Source organism: Nannobrachium achirus, assembly GCF_963921795.1.
Source record: "Nannobrachium achirus genome assembly, chromosome: 11".
NCBI classification, from domain to species: Eukaryota; Metazoa; Chordata; class Actinopteri; order Myctophiformes; family Myctophidae; genus Nannobrachium; species Nannobrachium achirus.
The window spans coordinates 51,881,708-51,903,083 of record NC_137820.1 but is presented as its reverse complement, the minus strand read 5'-3'; the positions used below and the strand labels follow the sequence as shown (position 1 = coordinate 51,903,083).

At 42.1% G+C, this 21,376-nt stretch overlaps 1 protein-coding gene across 2 annotated transcripts in view; it reads left to right on the top strand.

The window, feature by feature from the left end:
• The window catches only part of zfc3h1 (zinc finger C3H1-type containing), a 28,194-nt gene extending 6,998 nt beyond the window's left edge, over positions 1–21,196 (top strand). For both annotated transcript variants that reach the window (XM_080737759.1, XM_080737758.1), the window contains exons 9-35: positions 144–293; positions 1,038–1,175; positions 2,273–2,391; positions 2,543–2,686; positions 2,891–3,065; positions 3,339–3,467; positions 4,438–5,082; positions 5,980–6,092; positions 6,415–6,546; positions 7,211–7,332; positions 7,542–7,643; positions 8,247–8,375; positions 9,389–9,566; positions 11,893–12,079; positions 13,131–13,319; positions 14,161–14,398; positions 14,754–14,859; positions 14,943–15,141; positions 15,479–15,573; positions 16,743–16,850; positions 17,102–17,206; positions 17,375–17,528; positions 18,069–18,169; positions 18,585–18,686; positions 19,001–19,040; positions 19,534–19,596; positions 20,190–21,196. In XM_080737759.1, coding sequence (XP_080593885.1) covers positions 144–293; positions 1,038–1,175; positions 2,273–2,391; positions 2,543–2,686; positions 2,891–3,065; positions 3,339–3,467; positions 4,438–5,082; positions 5,980–6,092; positions 6,415–6,546; positions 7,211–7,332; positions 7,542–7,643; positions 8,247–8,375; positions 9,389–9,566; positions 11,893–12,079; positions 13,131–13,319; positions 14,161–14,398; positions 14,754–14,859; positions 14,943–15,141; positions 15,479–15,573; positions 16,743–16,850; positions 17,102–17,206; positions 17,375–17,528; positions 18,069–18,169; positions 18,585–18,686; positions 19,001–19,040; positions 19,534–19,596; positions 20,190–20,327 — 4,101 coding nt within the window. In that variant the 3' untranslated portion in view covers positions 20,328–21,196. The remainder of the gene's footprint in view (positions 1–143; positions 294–1,037; positions 1,176–2,272; positions 2,392–2,542; positions 2,687–2,890; positions 3,066–3,338; positions 3,468–4,437; positions 5,083–5,979; positions 6,093–6,414; positions 6,547–7,210; positions 7,333–7,541; positions 7,644–8,246; positions 8,376–9,388; positions 9,567–11,892; positions 12,080–13,130; positions 13,320–14,160; positions 14,399–14,753; positions 14,860–14,942; positions 15,142–15,478; positions 15,574–16,742; positions 16,851–17,101; positions 17,207–17,374; positions 17,529–18,068; positions 18,170–18,584; positions 18,687–19,000; positions 19,041–19,533; positions 19,597–20,189) is intronic.
• The last annotated feature ends 180 nt before the right edge of the window (positions 21,197–21,376 follow it).

Genomic DNA, 21,376 nt, shown 5'->3' with positions numbered 1-21,376 from the left:
ACTCCATACTTCAAGTAGCTTACAGTCCCCAATGACTGTCCCCAAGTCCCAAAAGTGGGACTACATCACCGGTAAGGGATGACATGTTTACTATTTGCTATTCACACCACCTTTTCACGATTCTATGTCCTTTGGTTCTCCAGGACAAGACGACCACCAGCGGCCCTCCCTCTCCGAGCCCCCAGCCCACTGTGGGTGTTCAGCCAGCACCCCGGGGTCACCTGAACACGGTGCCCCAGACCAGAGGCAACAAATTCCCCAGAGGCCATCATGTTCCCAGAGCCCCGCTTGTGGTACTTTTGCTGTGTTCTTTGCATACAATATTTTATATTCAAAATAATACACATTTGAAAATCGATGGGTTCTTATGGATCGAATCCATATGGTGTTTTAAAAGGAATATGTAAAGGTCATTTTACACACAGCCTTAACACACATTTTACAGTGTAATATAATTGTGGGCGTGTAGGGACTTTTCCAGCTTTCATGTGAAAATAATGCAAGAGCACGTGCATAGCTGTAGGCAACATGTGTGAGCAATACACACCAGCTCCAATGAAGCCTATCTTCAGCTGTGGTCCTTGAAAGATGATCCTGGAGGAGTCATGGACAATGAAGCTTCAGTAGAATTTTTATGTAACAGCCCTTGCTTAAGGGTAATATTTCATGTTGGTCCTCCCTTTAGTGCAATTTGTGGTTCTAGTGCACATTACAGAGCTAAAAATCTTGTTTTTTGGACCCAATGGCATAATAAAAGATGCTTTTAATTTTCAAACAGGAACACAACTTTTGTGTTTACCGGAAAACCTAGTTTTAGTTTTGCATTTCCTCATGTTGGTTAATGTTCTTATTGCTGTGGTAGCCCACCAGTGCTGAATCAATCCAGAGGAAACACTAAAGCTGATATAACCTTGTATTCCCTCGTGGAATGAAGAAGTGCCATAAAGCTGTATAAGAATGTAGGATACACCCTATGTATTGTTCTTTGTGTTTTGTCAGCAGCAAACCCAATAAGTGTGTGTGTATGTGTGTGTTAGCTCCCAAGGCACAAGTCAGTGGTGGTGCAGTTGAATGACACTGATGATAGTGACTCTGACATGGATGCCTGCACTTCTGCTCCATCTGTGTTCGGAGGGCTGGAGTTCATGATCAAGGAAGCCAGGAGGACCGTAGAGGTGGGTGGCTTTGACTTGAAATAACTAATATCAGGGGCACGGTGGCGCAGTGGTTAGCGCAGTGGTTAGCGCTTCGCCTCACAGCTAGAAGGTCCTGGGTTTGATTCCCGCCGGGGGATGCTGTGGGTGCTGGGGGCGTGTTTCTCCCTCCGCGTCATCAGAGCCCACACCCTAGGTGGGGTCGGCGATAGGGCCTTTCTGTGTGGAGTTTGCATGTTCTCCCCGTGTCTCCTAGGGTTGATACCCTCACAAAAACATGCAGTAATCCTGGTCTCAATAATGCCTCCCCCTGGCCAGCCGGGGCGCTTGATGGAGGGGAAAGGAACTGGTTGGAATAACGTGTTCCTTCCACGCGCTACGTCCATCCCGGGGAAATCCCCCCTGTCAGGTGAAAAGAAACAACTTGGACTACTCATGCATTGAAGGAAGCATGAGGTCAGTCCGTTGTCTCCCCAGGCGCGGCAGAGGGAGAACAGAGCCCAGGATTACATAGGCAATTGGCACTGGGTGAAAAAGGGTTGCAAAATCGTGGGATAAAAATTATATAAAAAAAAAAAAAAAGAAATAACTAATATCTAATAATGATAACCCTCCTCATTAACTATTTAGATGGATGCTAGGGGAATCATGTTGCTTACTTTTCATAGTTACTACTCTACATAGCATATTCACACTCTACTTCCCTGAACGCTTTTGTATTGTTAAGGGCACCTACTTTAATTATGTATTGTAAATTGTATGATATCAAATGTTATTTTTCTCTTCCTAAAATGATAACCATAATTTATCATCCAACTTTCTTTACTTCACAGTATCGTTGAATACTTATTTGTCAATCAAGAATTGAGAGATGGCAAAATGCTGACTGTTACTAATTAATTATAAACCACTACTCTGCCTCTTTTTATGCCATTTTTAAATAAATATGTGTCAAATTAATTCATCTTGATATCTGTCAAGTGGTTTGATTGAAAGCATCCATCAAATGGCTTGACAAGTGCTTTGACTGATGGCATCCATTAAACGGATTTGTTCTTCTAGCATCCAGCCACCCCTTTAAGATGGATGTTATAAACATTTTTTAAATGTCACCCTAGGCTGCGAAGCCCAAAGGCACGTCCGGATCTGAGAAAGAGAACAACCCAGTCAGAACCCCGGAAGCTCTGCCCGAGTCCAAGAAGGCTGAATATCGTCTGCTCAAAGAAGAAATTGCCAGGTATTATTTTACTGCCAATCACCTGAATTATTAGTGGGTAGCCTTCTTTTAATGCTGGCATCTGATGTGCTTGTCTATGTTAGGTAATGTGACTTGTAATTAGGGAAAAAATATCGCTGTGAGATTAAAAAAATTAAAATGTCAACTACAGCAGGGAGAAGCAGAGAATAGTGAAGGAACACAGCCACAGTCCTGCTGCCTCACCAGTGGTCTCTGACTCCGAGGTGGACTGGTCAGTCAAGGCCATGGCAGAGCTCCGCTTAAAAGAAGCGGATGAAAAACTCAACAAACACAGGTAACACTCACCACTGGACCAAGGGGATGTGATCACTTACCCCTGTGTTGCACAGTCCCAAATTCACCCCTATTTGTGATATTTTTGTTAAGTATTTAAAAAGCAATCGGGCTGCAAAGGTATGTCTGAAAATATGATTATTCAGATGAAACGATTGCATTACCTTTTTTGTCATTATTTGCCCCTTGTCCATCTCTCTCCCAGAGCTCTGTTGCACAAAGATGAGGCCATTCTCAGACAGCTGCACCAACAGGAGGTGAAGAAGAGGGAATCGCTGAAGGCAGCAGAGTCCAAGGTTTCCAAACTGAAAGAGCAGCTATTGGCCTCAGAGAAAATAGTTAGTGCAAACAAGACTCTCCTCAAGAAACTCCAGGAACAGGTGAGGTCAGATGGGAGCTAGTAATCAGTGTTTTGATTGTCTGTTGCATGAAACCTCTTGTTGAGATGTTTAGATTGATAGTTTTTTCTCAGAAGTCTACATAAAGGTAGTGACAAACGGCCCTGTTTTTCACAACCCATCATTGAAGCTAAACTGTGTTCTCTGAATGCACATCAGAAACGGCAAAAAGGAAACGTTTCTCAAATAACCCCACTGTGACAAATGAGTTCCAGGTGAAGCACGCAAGTAACACTAAACATTTCTTCTGCATAGTTACATCGTGTTGAGCACCGTGTGTCTATAAAGAAGAGCCAGGCTGCAAAGATGGAGAAAGAGTTGACCCTGGCCCAGATTGCATTAGGCAGGGGCCTGAAACGACACACCGACCTCAGCCATCATTTGGTGAGTGTAATATATTAGAGTAACCATATGAACCATAGGTGTCCACTATATGTTGCATTGTGAACAGCTATTTTTGGCAAAGAGATTTGGCTTGGAGGGAGAAATCAGGGGGCCATGTATGAACATCTGGGGACCCTGGTCAACGAAATAAACAGTATATGGTGATTAGCCAGTGACCCACACATCTTGCGTAACTGAATAACAAGCATACAAAACCGTCAGTTTGACACACTAAAACATGATTGATATTGTTCTTACAAAGTAACATTGTTATTTACACATTCCTCTTCATTGCGAAACAGAAAATCACTAAAATGATATCAGTCTAATTTCCTGTCATGGTCATTTTTGTTTGTCTTTGCCATCTTGACACTGGCTTACCAGTTCTCGTTTGTAAATTTCAAAATAATTATCAAGCTCTGCCATGCTGTTTGTAATGGCACACATTATAAAAAGTCATACTCTTTGGCACCACCTTGTGGCATTTTGTTCTAATAACAGTAATTGTTGTTTTCTCAGTGGTCAGTCACTCTGTTCATATATCTGTTGAACAGAGTGACTGTTCATATCACAGATCATCAAGTTAACTAGCTTCTTGTCATAACATGTACATCGAGATTATGTTGCATTTCATCTTGTCATGTGCTTTGAGGTTATTTAAAATATGTCTGCATACTGTATGTGTGCTGTTCTGTAAGAATGGTTTGTAACCATGTTGTTCATTTCAGTTTTACAAAAACATTTGATGAAAAGAGGACACAGTAAACATGTTATATCTAAGTTCATTGATTTCCTGGTGTTAGCTGTCTGTCAAGTGATGCATTGAAGGAACACGCATCTATCTCACAGAATGCCCTGATCAGAGCTCTCTGCTTCCAGAGCAGAGCATTAGAATGCAAAGAGAACACAAAGGTAGATTGTAACATAATTAAACCTAGTACTTAACAACTGTTACCTCCTGTTCATCCAGCCAGGAAAGCTGAGCCGAGTTGACGGAGCTCCCCGCGGCTCTGAGCGCCACTATGCCGAGCTAAGTGCCCAGAAGAAGAGACTCCAGCAGCTAGAGTCTGAGTACGCCCTGAAGATCCAGAAGCTGAAGGAGGCCCAGGCTCTGCACAACCGTGTAGGGGTCACATCTGAACCACCCATACGGGCTTCAACTCCAATCCCATCCCCATCCAACACGCCAAGCCAACACCCACCACCGTCCAGCCCGTTCCCTGTGCCCCAGCCCTCCTTGCACGATCTCACTCAGGACAAGCTCACGCTAGACAGCGGAGATATCGTGGAGACGGAGGACAACGACGCCGAGCCTCAAGCGACACCAGCCGCTGCCACTAGAGAAGGCACCCGCAGACATTCCCTCCGTCAGTCCAACTCTTTCACCAAGCCTAAACTGGAGCAGCTCGGCTCCACCCCGGCCAAGGATGGCAGCAGCAGCACAGTCAAACCAGCCAAGGCCATGGCTAGCTCGGCGAAGCCTTCAGAACTGTTTGCAGGACTACACATGGAGGCACTGAAGAAGAGAGATAAGCAACAGGCCCGAATGGGAGAGCTGCTGCTAAGCGAACTACACAAACTGGGAGGGGATGTGGAGCCTCCTCCAGTTGGAAAGGTGATGCTGAAAGATTTTAAGAATCTAATCTCCTGTAAATCTAAATGTATATGGTTCTCTGCAAAATTAGCTGCTCATAAAAACAAACTACACAACAAAGGGTAATAGTTGTTGACATTGTCTATCATCAGGCTCGCCTGCTCAGAATCAAAATTTGTGTTTGTTAGCTATTATTTTACACATTGAGTAAAATAACTGGTATTTGTTTGAGTAATGGAGTTGGGACAAGTGCTAGGCACTGAACATTTGATCTGCAAAATACAAACTGATTGACTTCATTAGTTCCATCAAATCAAGGTATTAAATTGCATGATGTATTTCTGGAAGCAGATTGGTTATCTGAAATGTTAAGTTAGATGGGATGATTAAAGGGCCACTTCACCTCTGGTACAACCAGATCTTATTTTATTGTTGTTTGGGACACAATCAACAACACAATCCTGAGTTATTCTTTGTGTTCAATCTGTGTTTTGAGATATTTTAGTATTTCAGCTGTGCTAGTGATGCGTTTTGCATCATATGATGCAGCATGATGATGCAAAATGCATCATATGATGCAAAATGCATCACTAGCACAGCTGAAATACTAAAATATCTCAAAACACAGATTGAATACAAAAAATAACTCAGGATTGTGTTGATTGTGTCCCAAACAACAATAAAATAAGATCTAGTTGTCCCAGAGGTGAAGTGGCCCTTTAAGGGTAGTCTTATCAAGGTATTTTTGTCATATTTCACAACAGCAGTTTCAACATTTTGCAATAACCGTTTTTGTAGAAAAAAGAAAAAAATCACTTGTCAAGAATGTCTTGTATTCAAATGAGGGGGGAAGTGTGGCACATTCATATTAATAGTTTATATATTAATAGTCTCGTATATTGCTGCCTGGCTTTTCAGGTGATTCCAGTGGATGTGGAAGCAATCTCATGCCAAACGGCTGGTTGTACGGAGCTGAAACCTGTTCCATTTGGACCATATCGTAGCCCTCTCCTGGTCTTCAAGTCCTACAGGTATAATCTCATTCACCATATACTCAAAGTAACAACAAGTGTACCATAATGTACCTTTTTATTCTGGTATAAAGACATGTTGAGTTAAAATAGTAACACAGTATATATACAGATATAATGGATGGATGTCATGACTGCAAGTACAATGTAAAGGGACACGTTGTTGTCCATTAATTACAATAGACAATATCAAAAACTGTTCCTTCACTGTATACAGTTATGCCGTATGGTATACAACAGTATATTCATATATTGCTCCCTTCTTCTAACTAAACTAATTTCAAGACATTTTCTGAAGATTTAAACAAATTCTTTTTTTCAGATTTAGCCCATATTACCGGACCAAGGCGAAGCTATCACTGAGCTCTGTAACTTACAGCAACGCTGTGGAGCCCAAGAAGTGTTTCTGTCGCTTTGACCTCACGGGTACATGCAATGATGACGACTGTCGTTGGTAAGTCGTTCAAAACAAAGATGGTGACCTCAGGTGCATGCACTGATTACTGTCTGAACTATTAATTTGGTGGTGCCTTATTCATATAGTTTGATGCTTTTATTTGCGGGGACAACTCAAAAGAAGATTACCTCTTTATTGCAACATAATGTTCACGTTCTGTGTGGATGTACTCTAATGTGAATTAATCGCATGAAATAAAAGCTTCCAGTGTGTACGGACCGTAAGTGTTCAAAACAGTCTGTCTTTGGGAAGAGTTAAAAACGGTACTTAAATGTCCTTAACTGCTTCAAATACAAAAAATAGAGGGGTGATCTAACTTGCCTCTTTGGATAAATTGTCTCCTATGGCCCTAAGGTACTTTCCATACCAAAGGGGACCTTTGCATCATGACTTGAAGTTAACGGCTTATTTTTGGGGCTTACTGACTTCGCTATTATGATAGTTTTACTCTATCTATTAAATTGTTGTTGAGTCCCAAGCTGTCTGCTTGAGAAACACTGCACTGAGGGAAAGTCTGTCGGTGTAGTAGTGCAATTCATTTGTGTTCTATTGTAGTACACTGTAATAAAATGAAATGCAACACAGAACAAAGCGTTTCCCTTAAATCCCAGACCTCCTTTTGTGTGTGGTTTAATGCTTCCTGTACTTTATACTTCCTCAGGCAGCATATGAGAAACTGCAGTTTCACTGGAAACCAGCTGTTCCAGGATATAGTGTCCTACAACCTGACCTTGATTGGCTGTATGGAGAGCAGCTCAAATGACGACATCAAAGCATCTACAGGTTGGCTTTAATACATGCATCTACAGGTTACTGGTTGGCTTTAATACATGCTTGCAGCGATGGATGGTTTTGTAGACGAGTGTACAGACGAAGGGGTCTGTAGTGAGATACATGGGTGCATATTGGATGTATAATAAACTTAGATTAATTCATATATAACAGTTTAAGGTTGCAGTCTAAATACCTGTGTCCTAATTCTCTGTTTTTAGAAAAGTATATCAAGAAGCTCTTTGGAGCAAACAAGGACCGCATGGGGATAGACCAGAAGGCAGTCCTACTCGTGAGCAAAGTGAACGAAAGCAAGCGACATGGTCAGTATACAGCGATAACTGTCATGCCATTTCATTTCAAGGACCTCCAGTTTGATATGCATAAGGCCACAGACCCCGGGACCCCTAGGGGGTCCTCAGAGTTACTGCAGGGAGCACTTGTAGCCAAAAATAGCTGATCTACAAGCTCACAACACCTCGCTCTTCGAGGCGTTGTGAGCTTGTAGATCGGCTATTTTTGGTTTAAGTTTGGGGTAGAGGGGGAAAAAGAGCAGACCAAGTACAGAGTGAAAGGTCATGTTTATTAAGTATTGACGGTTCAAGTGGTTAAATATCTGAAAACACAAATTGACATGAATCCAAAATACACTAATGATTGTGCTGTCAAACGATGAAACTATATGGAATCTCTGAAAAGGTTGTGGGGGTCCCTGCTTCATCTCTCGCTCAACTAAGGGGTCCTTGGCCTAAAAACGTTGAAGACTCCTTTCCTACACCCAAAAAAAGCCCCTCCCCCCAAAAAAAAACGATAAAAAAGACCACGGTTATCCTCTGTGATGAAAGTTGTCTGTATGTCGGGAAGTGCTAATTGTGCTCTCTTTATGTGATATCACCAAATCAATTTAAAATGTGTTTGTTTGCCAGTCCCTCCCTACACCACATGCAAGGAGCCAAGACGATGGAGGCCCACGCCGTCGTGGCAGACTGGCCCCGGTCCTTCAGAGGACAGCGATGATGAGACTACAGCCTTCAGCCTGACTCCAAGGAGATATGGTGAGCACTGATAGGGCTGTCACAATTATTACATAATCGTCTAATCGCGATTATTTTACATAATCACGATTATTTTTTCATTATCGTCATAATCGTTTCCATGTTAAAAAATAGGAAAAAAAGGCAAAAATAGTGGAAATCGCGACGCGTTGTGAGCTTGTAGATCGGCTATTTCCACTATCAATGTTATTTTTTTAAGTCAAATATGTCAGTAATTTCTTTGTGTATTTAGGTTATGTGTCATATCTGTCATGTGCAACTTCAAAGCCTAAAGCCAAACAGAAATGTAATTGTCAACGACAAAAACACAATTTAATCGTTAATCGCAATTATTTGAGTGACAATTAATCGTCATGTAAAATGTCATATCGTGACAGCCCTAAGCACTGATGTCTGCTGCTGACTGGCTGCACAAAGTCAGGGAGTGTTGTTTTCTGTTGCATGAAAGTGTAACTCCAAATATTTAACATTACACTAGGCTGCTGGTAGGTTGTGGCACTTGCTCTACAGAATACAATTTAATAAAATTCTTAAATAGTTTGTTTTGCGAAAATGACCAGATTAAGCAGAAATTATATATACAGATAAATAATGTTCACCTTGAGGAAACTTTTTTTTTTTTTTTAAGATTTGTTTTTGGGCTTTTTATGCCTTTATTTGATAGGATAGTAGACTGACAGGAAATGGGGAGAGAGATTGGGAATGACATGTGGCAAAGGTCGTCCGGATCGGGAATCAAACCGGCGACGCCAGCAGGCATCACAGCCTAATATATGGTATGCGCCTTGACCACCAGGCCAGCGGGCGCCCCGAAATTGCTGTCTTATACACCTATTTTAAGTGGCAAGAATATACACACTCAAACACATACCCACACAATGGACGTATTGGTGAATCTGAAACCTCACTCGTCCTGACCCAGTAATTCAGAACATCCTGATGATTTTTAATCTGTGATTAATATAAAATATGCAGACAATTTACCACAATGTCTGATTTATCTTTGCTCACAGATAAATCCTCCAAGAGCAGCTTGCTGGCCCTGGACGCGTGTGTTTCACCAGGTGACAAGCGTTATTTTGTCAGCGAGACAGACGACATATCTAATCTGGAAACCAGTGTGCTGGAGAACCCTAGGGATGCACAGCTTTGGATCAAGTTGGCCTATAAATACCTCAGTCAGGACGAAACGTAAGTGGCTGTCGTCTGGCGTTTCACTCTGTCGGCACTATTGTTGAATTATTTCTTTTGCTGAATTAGGAAACTCATTTAGCTTTGTTAAACCATTTAGACCTGAGGCCAACACTAAAAATGCCTACTATTGTTGAATGATTTCTTTTTGTTTAATTAGGAAACCATGGAAAGAAAGATTTGATGTCTCCCCGCGGCCCAAACTCGTGAAAATAGCCGATCTACAGTACAAGCTCACAGCGCGTCGACACTTTATTAGCTTGTAGATCAGCTATTTTCACTACTTAAACATTTGTTTTCTAATTAATGTAATTTCTTAGATTGAATGTAGTTATTACTTTACTTAACTTTTTTTTTTTTTTTGCATAAAAAAACTATAAATACCGTAAATCACCAATTAGTAGCCCGGGCGTTTATTTCGCAAAATGGGGTCGGACCCCGGGCGCTTAAAAGGGACCAGGCGGCTATTGGTAACAGGCTTTTATTTATTTTGGCACTGGCCAGCACTGGGCCATTATTTGGTAAATTTTTCTTTCTCAAACTATATAATAGGGGTAATAATCAAAATGTTATAATAAATGTTATAATTATTATTGTTATTATTTTAATTATTATGAACACCCAGAAAATAGCACATTGCGATCTATTAGACCAAACCTCATTTAAAAAATATCAAGAGTGTATGAAAGCCTTTTAAAAAAATATATATACTATATTTATACTAAGGGAATCTTTCTCCAAAATAGTCAATTACCGCATGCCAGCAAAGAGCATCTAGCTCAACGAGTCAACGACCCAATTAGCGCAGAAGTCCTGCAGCTGGTGCTGTTCTGACTGGACTCGCTGACATGACCACTGAACAGCTCCACTATCCTGACATTAACTCAGTCGGTGCCATATTTAAAGTGGGGACCTCTTATATTGCCGGTTCACCAACAAAGGGTTAAAAAAATAGTGTGCACGCTGGTGCACACATTCGTGCGCAGATCATGCACTATGCATGTGCATGCTTTTCACAGCTTTCAAACAAAAAAATCCGCTTGGAAATCTGTTCAGGCATTCAGGAGAAGGCTGCCCTTATGTTTTCTTCAAATGTAAACAAACATGGCTGCCATGTTTGAAAGATGGGGTTGGTATGGGGGTTAAACATGCAATTTCGCGATCGCGATCATGCCTAGTACACTGTTGGAGGTCCAACATTTTTTTTTTTCAAAAACATTTTTTTCAATTTTTTTTTTTTTTTTTTAAAGACGTCCAGAAGACGTCTGGCAGGGAGGTCCATAGTTAAAAAGACGTTTTTATTATAAAAACGTCTTTTTTGGCAGGGTATGAGTTAAACCATTATGGTATTGCATTATGATTAAGCCTTCTGCTTTCCCCTTGAACCTCAAAATAATGGATTACTTCTTCAAAATGCGGACTGGATAAGAGGCAGCAACAGTAGGTAATAAGTTATTCTGATCCAGCTGTTCTTTATTGGCCAGTCTTTCTCCATCACAACGTTTTGCCATTAAAGTAGCCTACTCACGTAAACTTTGCATTGTAGCAACGTTTTAGACAGTAATGAATGATGGTCAGTGCGCAGAGAGCAGCAGACTCCTTTTCTTTTTTTCCTCTCTCTTTTTTTGGTGTCCTTTGGCAATCTGTTCCCCGACGCACACTGCGCGTCATGGTAGCGCAGCACTGGGCTGGACACCATATACATTTGGCTTAGAAGTGTCTGTCCACAGGGCTGTGAGCTTGTAGATTTGGTGTTTTCAGCGCACTACCGTCATGCAACATAATATGACCCGTAGCAACGCACAGCGAGTGCGGTGCGTTGCAACGTGCTGTCACAGCACTGCTGTGAGCTTGTAGATTTGCAGTTTTCAGCGCACCACTGCCATGCAACATAAATGACCAGTTAAGTTAAATAAATAGCAAATAATACCAAACAACCAAACAAATAATAGCCCAGGCTCTTACATAAAACCTAATAAGGATAATATTAATTGCAAATAACGGCCCAGGCGCTTATACGAACCTTGCGCTTATTTTAAACGGGCGTTTATTGCGCAAAATGGGGTCAGACCCCGGGCGGATATATGGGACCCGGCGGCAGTTTGCCACCGGGCGATTCATTGGTGATTTACGGTAAATAAAAAATGTAGGAAACAAAATTAAGGGATATTTACTCGCGACCTATACAAATGTGTTCACGACCCACAAATGGGTCCCAACCCAGTGTTTGGGAACCAGTGATATAGTTCCTCTTTCTGTGCTCTTCCAGCTCTGCTTCAGAGTGCCTGGACGCAGCCTTAAACACACTGTCTCTGTGCTCTTCCAGCTCTGCTTCAGAGTGCCTGGACGCAGCCTTAAACACGCTGTCTCGTGCCCTGGAGGACAACTGTAACAACCCTGAGATCTGGTGCCAGTACCTGTCTCTGTTCTCACAGCGGGGCAGCAGGGAGGAGGTGCAGGAGATGTGCGAGATGGCCGTGGAACATGCTCCCAGCTACCAAGTGTGGTGGAACGTAAGGCCCCTTTATACGTTGTCCGGGTTGTTGGTTTTTATCTTGTCAAATATGTAAATGAAGCAGGGCTTGTATGGCTGAGACGAAAGGGGTTCGAAAGTCTTAGTCCTGATGAGGGATTTAAAACTATATATATATTTCTTCATAGTTTATAAAGCTTGGCTAGATTGGAAGTCATAAGAACCCTGACAAGCACTTGGAATTGTAGGTATTACATTTAATGTGACTTGGTTCCGCAGATAAATATTGTGAAAATAGCCGATCTACATGCTCACAACGCCTCGTGTGAGCATGAGCATGTAGATCTGCTATTTTCACAATGTTCACCTCTTGCTTACTTAATATTTGACAGTTTGGCCAGTCCTGTCGAATATTCGACTGTTCGAATACTTTGAGGTCGAATCATTTCAAATACTAAAAATCACTATTCGTGAATACTCTAATGGAGATGACATTTACTTTTCAAGCATCAATTCGATGTGTACTGAAAAAAAAAACATGTGTTACCAGAATTCATACGTTTATAAACGGGAGAAATTCTTCATCCTCTTAACACATATGGTGCCAACCCCGAGTTTCCCGAGTTTGTATTGGTACTACCGCTGTGCCAACCCCGAGTTTCCCGAGTTTGGGCCGTTTTTGAAAAAAAAAAAAAGTTTTTTGTTTTCAAAAGAAATTTTTTTCAAAAAAAAATTTTGGACCTCCAGAAATGTATTAGGCATGATCGCGATCGCGAAATTGCATGTTTAACCCCCATACCAACTCATTCTTTCAAACATGGCAGCCATGTTTGTTTACATCTGAAGAAAACATAATGGCTGATAAATCATGAATGCCTGAACGGATTTCCAAGCGGATTTTTTTGTTTGAAAGCTGTGAACAGCATCTACACACGTGGTGCATCATCTAGGCATGGGCGTGCACTTTTTACACAATTGCACAATTACATGGAAGTCTATGGTAACCATGGCAACGCGAGACATTGAAGAGAAAAAATCATTGCAACATAAGTGTTAACATTGTCTTGATTCATCAATGATTTGTTTTTCAGTATTTGACCATGGAGAGTTCATTTGAGGGGAAAGACTACGTGTGCGACCGCCTGCTGCAGTACCTTGTGAGTGAGGCATCGTCTGGGGTCACCGACAAAGTCTCCTTCCAGCTGCTAGAGGTCCTGCTCTACAGGGTCCACCTCAACCTCTTCACGGGCCGCATGGGGAGCGCCCTGGCCATTCTGCAGGTGAAACTGAAGTCTTTTCAAAGACCGCACGCTTGGCAGAGTAGGCAAAACCACACTGGTTTTTATTAAAACTCACAAAGTAAACAAAAGTCTAAACTTTGGTTTGTTTTTTAGAGAACGTTCTCAAGATTCAACATTTTTAAAAAGCACCTAAAATGTTTTCAACTGAAAGGTGTTTGAAACTTGGCACTTTTAACAAAAGAGTTGTGTCGTGTATAAATTACCAGGCGACCCATCAAACGATGGCCGCCCCTAAAAACAACGGCGCCGGTGCTGTTTTTATTGGTCTGAAGTGTATCTAAAAACCTGTTAGAACGGAGTTGAGTATTATTATTTCATGCTTTAACTATTGAAAAATAGCAGATATACAAGCTCACAGCGAGTGCCGCGCTGCGAGCTTGTAGATCTGCTATTTTTGATTCTATAAGTGTCTTTTGAATCCTTCTAAGGTTTTTTGTAAAACCTATGTTTCTATGTCAGCAATCTGGCCAGCCATCATCAAAGAAAAGGTCCTTTTCACTTAACTGGAGCTCAGTTAGTCTGTTCTTGAGAGACTACTATCTCAGTGGTTCTCAAACCTTTTCATGTGAAGGACCCCCAAAATGACCACCCAGAAGCAAAATTTGAGTTACAAAAGTTCGCTTTAAAAATACATATATTCAAAGATTTGCACACATTTTCACGACCTTTTCAAAAATAGCAGATCTACAAGTTCGCAGCGCGGCACTCGGTGCCGCACTGTGAGCTTGTATATCTGCTATTTTTCACTGTTTAAAGCATTCAATAATTCTAGGCCTAAATGGGTTAAGGTCCACACTAACATGGCATCTGAATGTTCCAGAATGCCTTGAAGTCCGCCAGTGAGAGGAGCATTGCAGACCACCTGACCGCTAGCAACCACGCCTTGGTGTGGCTGTCTTACATCCACCTGACGGAGTTCGACTGTCTGCCGTCCAGCCTGTATGACCCGGGGACCTCGGGCCCGAGCAGGGTGGTCAGCACGGAGCCTTTCAAGTTACCGTGGCGATCGCAGCAGGACATCAGCACCCCGCCCGACATCCTCATCGCTCTCTTTGAAGGTACGAGAGGCACATGACAGACGCAACGTGTTACCTGCTTAATCTAATAATATTTGTACTGCATGGCTCCTATGGGGCAAGCTTTCTAGAAGAGCGTGTGTGTGTGTGTGTGTGTGTGTGTGTGTGTGTGTGTCCAATCTCGTAAACCGTTGAGCGCCAAATTACTTGTGCATGCTAGTAGGCCAAGGAAGTAAATATGAATGATTTCTTTGCATTTATACCCTTATAAAAATATGTATATTTCAAAGGGGAGCCAAATGACTCGCATGACATATTTGTTCCTCCTTACCAATTTCCTTGGTATAATCATTTAGTGTTGTAGTTACATGATGTGGTGTTTTCCCTCCTCTTTTAGATGCCATCCGTCAGTGCACAGATGAGTCTCGGCCTCAGAGTGAACAGACTCTGGCCTGCATGCCTCTTCATTCCAACCTAATCTTCCTGTATAGTCTGTTGGAAAGGTGAGTTGGGTGTAGCTGTTCTGTGTGCAAGCATGCACAGGCCGACACACCATGGTACTCAAGCGAATGCGTATTTATTTTAGGTTTGACGTGGGCATTCAGCTGTGTGAGAACCTGCTGGTGTTGTGTCCTGAGTCCTGTGCCCTGCGAGACAGCCTTGCAAAGCTGCACATCAAGAAGGGGAACAGTGACCAGGCTGTGAGCATGTGGCTCCACGCCCTGGTAGAGTGTCCCCACAATGCAGAGATCTTCTACCACTCCTGCAAGTTCCTCATGGCCCAGGTAAGTGTGGATGGATTGACAGGTAGTTGGAAAGATGCTTCCATACAGTCTCTCATTAGGTCTTCCTGACGAATGCCGAAACACTTTCAATTATTGACTGCTGCAGTCTCGTGAATTTCACCCGGGTATCAATTAAGGTTTAGATTCCTTTTCACTAAAACACTTTGATATTTTAATCATGATTGCAAACTATCACATTTTACTGGAAATGGCTTTTGTGGTATCCAAGTCATATCAAATCTTAAATACATTTAAACTTAGTCTTTAGTCTAAGTTTAGTTCTTTATGCACTGAATCTCTTGATTAAAATTACCGTTGTTGTTTTTTTTGTCTACAGGAGAAGTCGAGTGCCATTGTTCCTCTCTTCCGGGGATTCATTCTGTCTCTCTGTGAAGATGAACAGAGTCAGAAACAGCCTGTAGACGTTTTGCGGTAGGTCAAAGACATTCATATGACATCTAGGGCTGTAATCTAGCCCTGTTTTAGGGATTCGAACTTCGGGGGGATTTTCCGAACGAACCATCGAACCTTAGATGGTTCGTTCAATTGAATAAAAACCGAACGTTCGGACAATCGAACCATCGAACGTACTGTACCTTTAACCAGCTAAAACAGTGTAGGAAATGTTTTAAATGCGCTGTTTTAACCATTGAAAACGCGTGCATGCGTGGCTGCATTAACACCTAGGCTAACACTTGGAAAATCCAACCCAATCGGAGAAAATGTTGCGCAGTTTGTTGACCAACAGGCTCAATGTATAGCGGAGTTGCACGGATGATGAGACTTGGTGATTGCGTCGGAGCGCGTCGCGTTCGGGATGAACTGGTCTCGATGTAACAAGTCTAACAACCCCAGACATCGCATTATAGATCCTTTAGGGGGTTGCAATAAAATCCATCTTTGCTCATGCTTAGGAGAACGGCTGTTTAATCTTTGGGTGCATGGATGGGTGTTCGCTGTTCAGAGTCTATGCCCAGCTCGGCTGCTCTCACTCTACTGTCATCAAGCGTGTGTCAGCGAGGTTCACACAGCGTGGTTCGCGGCCCCAAACAGGAGCGGAATTGGAGCGAAGCACGGTCCTTGATCGCTCCAAGCTGTTCTGGTGCATTTTATAACTACTATAACGGTCACCATTAACTGTTAGTGTTTACCGGTAGGCCTAACTTATTTCATATTTGGCTATCTCTACTACTGTGATATTCTGAATAGGCTTATCACATTCTGATAATAATTTTTCGTGTAAAAAAAAAAAAAAAAAAAAAAAACCTGAACCCATTAATTTCGAACTTCGATTGCCAACGTAACGAACGAACGTTCGAATCCCCGAAGGTTCGCTTGCAGCCCTAATGACATCTAGCTTGCAGCAATGCTAAAAGTAGGCTATTTTCTGCACATGACAAAATTGTATTGTGGATGAAGTCTAAATCAGGCTAAACAAATCACACTAACCCATAACATTTGAAAATGAAATGATGAGCAATGAGTTGTGTATTAAACGAACAGGGCCATCGTTAACCATTTTACAAATTAATTCCAAAACCTGGTTTGAAATGAGTGATGTTGGTCCACATACAAGTGGTGAATATCTCTTCCTTTTGTAGACACATCCTTGGTGTTCCCACAGAGGAGATGTTGAGAGGGCCGATCATCAAAAAGGACCTTCAGGAACAGATGAGTCACCAGATGCCTTATCTGCATCTGGTTCACTGGTGTGTACCACTTAATGTACATAATCATCAGTCCAGGACAGCAAGAAACAGCAAGAGTTTTATTTATTTCGGCAATCATCAATGTGTTTTAGTTGTTATATTGCTGCATCCTTCCCCTTAAGTGTGTTATGATACACAATGGTTGGCCCTAGTGGGGATCAAGATTTTAACCCTGACAGTGTGTTAATGCCATGCGCTACCTATTGAACTGTGATCCCCATAAAAATAAAAATGCTGTGACCTTTTGTTAGTCACTGGCAGTGGCTCCACGGTACGGTAGAGGAGACTGTGGATGCTTTCGAGAGGGCTCTGGGATCAGCCATGCAGCTGGACGTGCTTCACAAAGTGTGGATGGAGTAAGTCTTGCAGGCGCAGAATTCAGCAGCATGCTATGTTTCACTTTGATTGTGTCCCTAACATGTAATGGTAATAGTACTATAATCCATCACTAGGTACCACACAGAAAGGTGGGGTTCAAAGCAGAGCCCTTCTGACTCTGACTTTTCTGTTTTGTGTCTCTCCAGTTATCTCCTATTTACCAGCAGTAAGCAGACTGCCAGTCGAGGGACCAGGCAGTTCTCTGACCTGGTGCTGCGTTGCCTGGGAACGGTTCCTTCCCGGTTGGAGGTTCCCTTCAGTCCAGCGACGTACTGGAGCTGCTACCGCTTTCACAACAAGGCAAGAGAACACCCACTGGCTCTGAGGCTCTGCTTAGCGTATTTCAATGTTTTCTAAATGAAGATGGGTGTCGGGCATATTCTCCCTTGAAGGGTCAACTCGATGCATTCTATAGTCATTGTCGATGCAGTGTGAGAGATGCTACCATGAGTCATGGTGGGAGGCTGGCAATATTCACCCGTCCACATTCTCATAAAGAAAACGTATGCGACCAAAATGGGAAGGAAGTGATAACGTAGGTTAATATATAGCTCACCATTTGCAGTGCTGTTCCACACCCTGTGCCAAGTTCTGCCAACAGTTAAAGATAGGATAGAAGAAAAAACACATTTTTAAATATATAATTATAATGTCATGGTGTGACATAGCTCTGTTTAACACAATGCTTGTACCCCTTCAACTGTGCATACTTTCCTAAATTGTTATTGTTTTATTACGTTTTGACAATTGCGTTGGCAATTTAAACGTATGTTTTCTCATGCCAATAAAGAGATTGCCCCAGAGCACCGCTAATCCTCTGGTTCTGCATTGGCTCTTCAGGTGGTCGCTCACTATTTATGCTGCCTGCCCAAGTCCCAGCACGCCCTGGTGTTGGAGAGGCTGAGATACTCCATGCCCAACAACACTGCACTGGGCCTAAGGTACCGTTCACCACTGTCATAACCCGGCAAATGCATGCCTAGCATGAATGGAAAACACCTTCAGCATATTGTGATGATTTGTCTCTGGTTTTTCTGTGGTAACTTAAATGGTTGTAGCTTCATTGGGGTAATATTGCAGGATATCTAGAGGAGTATTTTGCCTTGAGAATGAATGTGTGCACAAGGTTATTTAGCCATATTTAGATATAAAGGTATTTACTACTGTATTGCGACCCCTGCGTCACTTAAATATTATTTTTGTTTATCCAATCTCTAAGTTAAAGGCTTTTAGATGTACTGGCTATGTTTGATCTGTCTGTGTGTCACGGATAATCGCGTACTGTTCAGAGGCACGTTTGTGGGGTTTCTAGAACCATACTGTTCAGACGGTTAGTGTTGGTTTGTCGCTGTACAGGTTGCTGCACCACGAATGGCAGGATGGAAACATAGAACACCTGAAATTCCAGGCCAGAATGTTGAGCAGTAGTGTTCCAAAATGTCTGGCTTCCTGGAAAATGTAAGTTCCAAGATCTCTCCTCGCTGCTCCGAAACATTAAATCTCACAATGAGGGTTCATAAATTGCTGCTGATGAGTTTGTGTTAGCTAGCCAGGATGGGAAATTAACACCAGCCACAAGGCATACGCTTGATAAAGTTTGTCTTCAATATAAGCGTCTTTGGGGGGGGTAAAAAAAAACAAGAAAACCTGGTGACAAGCAAAGCAAACATTGGTTTACTCTCCTTGCTGCTAGCCATTACTGTCTTTTAAGAGCGTTTAGGGACTTGTCCTTCAGTGAAGCTCACAGCCCTTTCTGCTGCATTTCTCGGCAGAGCAATAGCTGTGGAGAGGGAGCTAAAGGAGCCATCTGAGGTGAGTTAGTGGTGGAGGGGGGGGGGGATCAGGATAAGAATCACTGAGAATCAAATAACATTAAATGTAACACGTAAACAAAAATATATGCAAATAATGAATTGACATCCTAACCTTGTGCTGCCTTTTTCTCCAGGCAGTAAGTTTTCAATATCTGACTGAACTGTTCTATAATCATGGCCATTTCACGTTGTTGAATCTTATTTCTTCCCCTGCAGGCTTATTTGTCACTTTGCACACAAACAGGTGTAATGTATGGTGTTTTAGAGTGTCACAGTTTGAAACTTTTGGTTTTGTGATTGTTGTGGCTCAGGTCAGTTTTTCTGTAGGAAGGTGACTTAAAAAGACAGCAAAAACAATCCCTGACTTTATCTTTTGTTCTTGTTTTGCTTCTTTGTCCTCATCCTTTTAACTGACACCACCTCCTGCGTTTGGTGGTCTTTTTTTTTTCTTTCTCCCCCCACTTCCCCCTTTGTTTTAAATGTTCTTGTAGGTCCGAATTCTGTATCGACAAGCTCTCCAAAGCCTTCCACTGTGTGCCACCATATGGAAAGATGTAATTCGCCTCTTTCTCTTCGATAACAAAAATATGCATACACAAAAACATCACATACTTAGGGCTGTCACAATTATTACATAATCGTCTAATCGCAATAATTTGAGGTAATCGCAATTATTTTGCATAATCGTCATAATCGTTTCCATGTTGAAAAATGTTAATATAGTTACAAACACTTTCAAAAAGTAGTGGAAATAGCAGATCTACAAGCTCACATCGCGTCGCGATGCTTGTAGATCGGCCATTTCCACTTTCAAGGTTCTTTTTCAAGTATAAAGTTGTCAAATATGTAAGTAATTTCGTTGTATATTTAGGTTACGTGTCATATCTGCTTGCGCAACTTCAAAGCCTAAAAGCCAAACAGGAAAGTAATTGTCGATGACAAACACAATTAAATCGTTAATCGCAATTATTTGAGTGACAATTAATCGGCATGTAAAATGTCATAATTGTGACAGCCCTACACATATTTTTGCACCCGAGCGGTTTTACACGCATGTTCACCTGCCACCCTTCCTTCCCTCCTTCCTTCCCTCCTCCTCTGACCCCTTCCTTCCCTCCCTCCCTCCCTGTCTCTGCCCCTCTTCCAGTGCCTGCTGTTTGAAGCTGCGGAGGGAGGTAAAACTGATAGACTGAGGAAGCTTGTTGACAAGGCTCAAGAGGTGGGAGTGAGTCTAAGTGAGACCCTAAATTTAGGCCCGGGCAGAATACAGGGAGAGGAGTCCTGACACACACAGCACCCCCGCAGTGCGTGCCCATTTTCCAACGAGAAATAAAAAGAAGCGCTAGTTTGGAAACTAGATTATCCAATCAGACCAGACGAATTCAAACTGCCACTGCCTACTAGGTAAGCCAGGGAAATGCGTGAGGCGGTTTGTTTGCCTGACTATCCTGCAACCTCCCTGTAGCGCCACCAGGTGGCGCCAGGAATCAAGGAACAGTCATCAACGGAAGCCAATGATCTCCCTCAAATGACAACAAATGTCTTGGGGGCCCCGCTTATATCATCTTTACATCGTGTACGTAAGTATAGATCCTGCTCAGTGACAAAGTCTTACCTTTTTTTTCCCCTCCCCCTCTGTTTTAATTTACATGTTCTCCCTCTTTTTGTTTGTACTGTCACCTTTTATTTTTTAATATCCCCTTCCCCCTTGTTTACCTGGGGTTTGGCATTTGGAACGGACTATGATTGTCACTGTGGTGTTAACATATCTTGTGTTTTTAAAGGACGGTTTCCCCTGTAGTGATGCTGCAAGAACTGTACGATATCTATTTTTGTTTTCTTTTGTCTCAAAAGGAAGAGATTGTTTCATTTGTTTAAAAAGTGATTAAAAAAATTCAAAACAATCAAAAAACTGTTAAATCACAGTCCATGTGGAACATGGACTGCTGTCCTGCCCAGTATTCTATTTGGCCCTGTTTGTTGCCAATACCTTTTGAGACTTGCCACAGAGACTGCTGAACGCTGTGATGATCTTCGGCCAGCCGATCAACGGGGAAGGCCCCTTTAAACTCATACCAGGACAAGATAGTCAGCAGCCTGTAGCATAAATGTTTTTTTTTCCCTGTGCTTTTTTTTAAAATATATAATTAAGTTAGCGAGGACAGGCAAATTTAAGTCCTTCAACTTTTATTTTGTATGTTGTATTAAAATGTTTATATTAAATTATGCTCTAATGAGAAGATTTCTGTTTTGTGTTTTTATTATTTGTAAAGTTACTTTGTCTGGGGATGGGTTGGTAGGGTGCATGGGGTTCTAGTCGTGTGTCTGTCAACA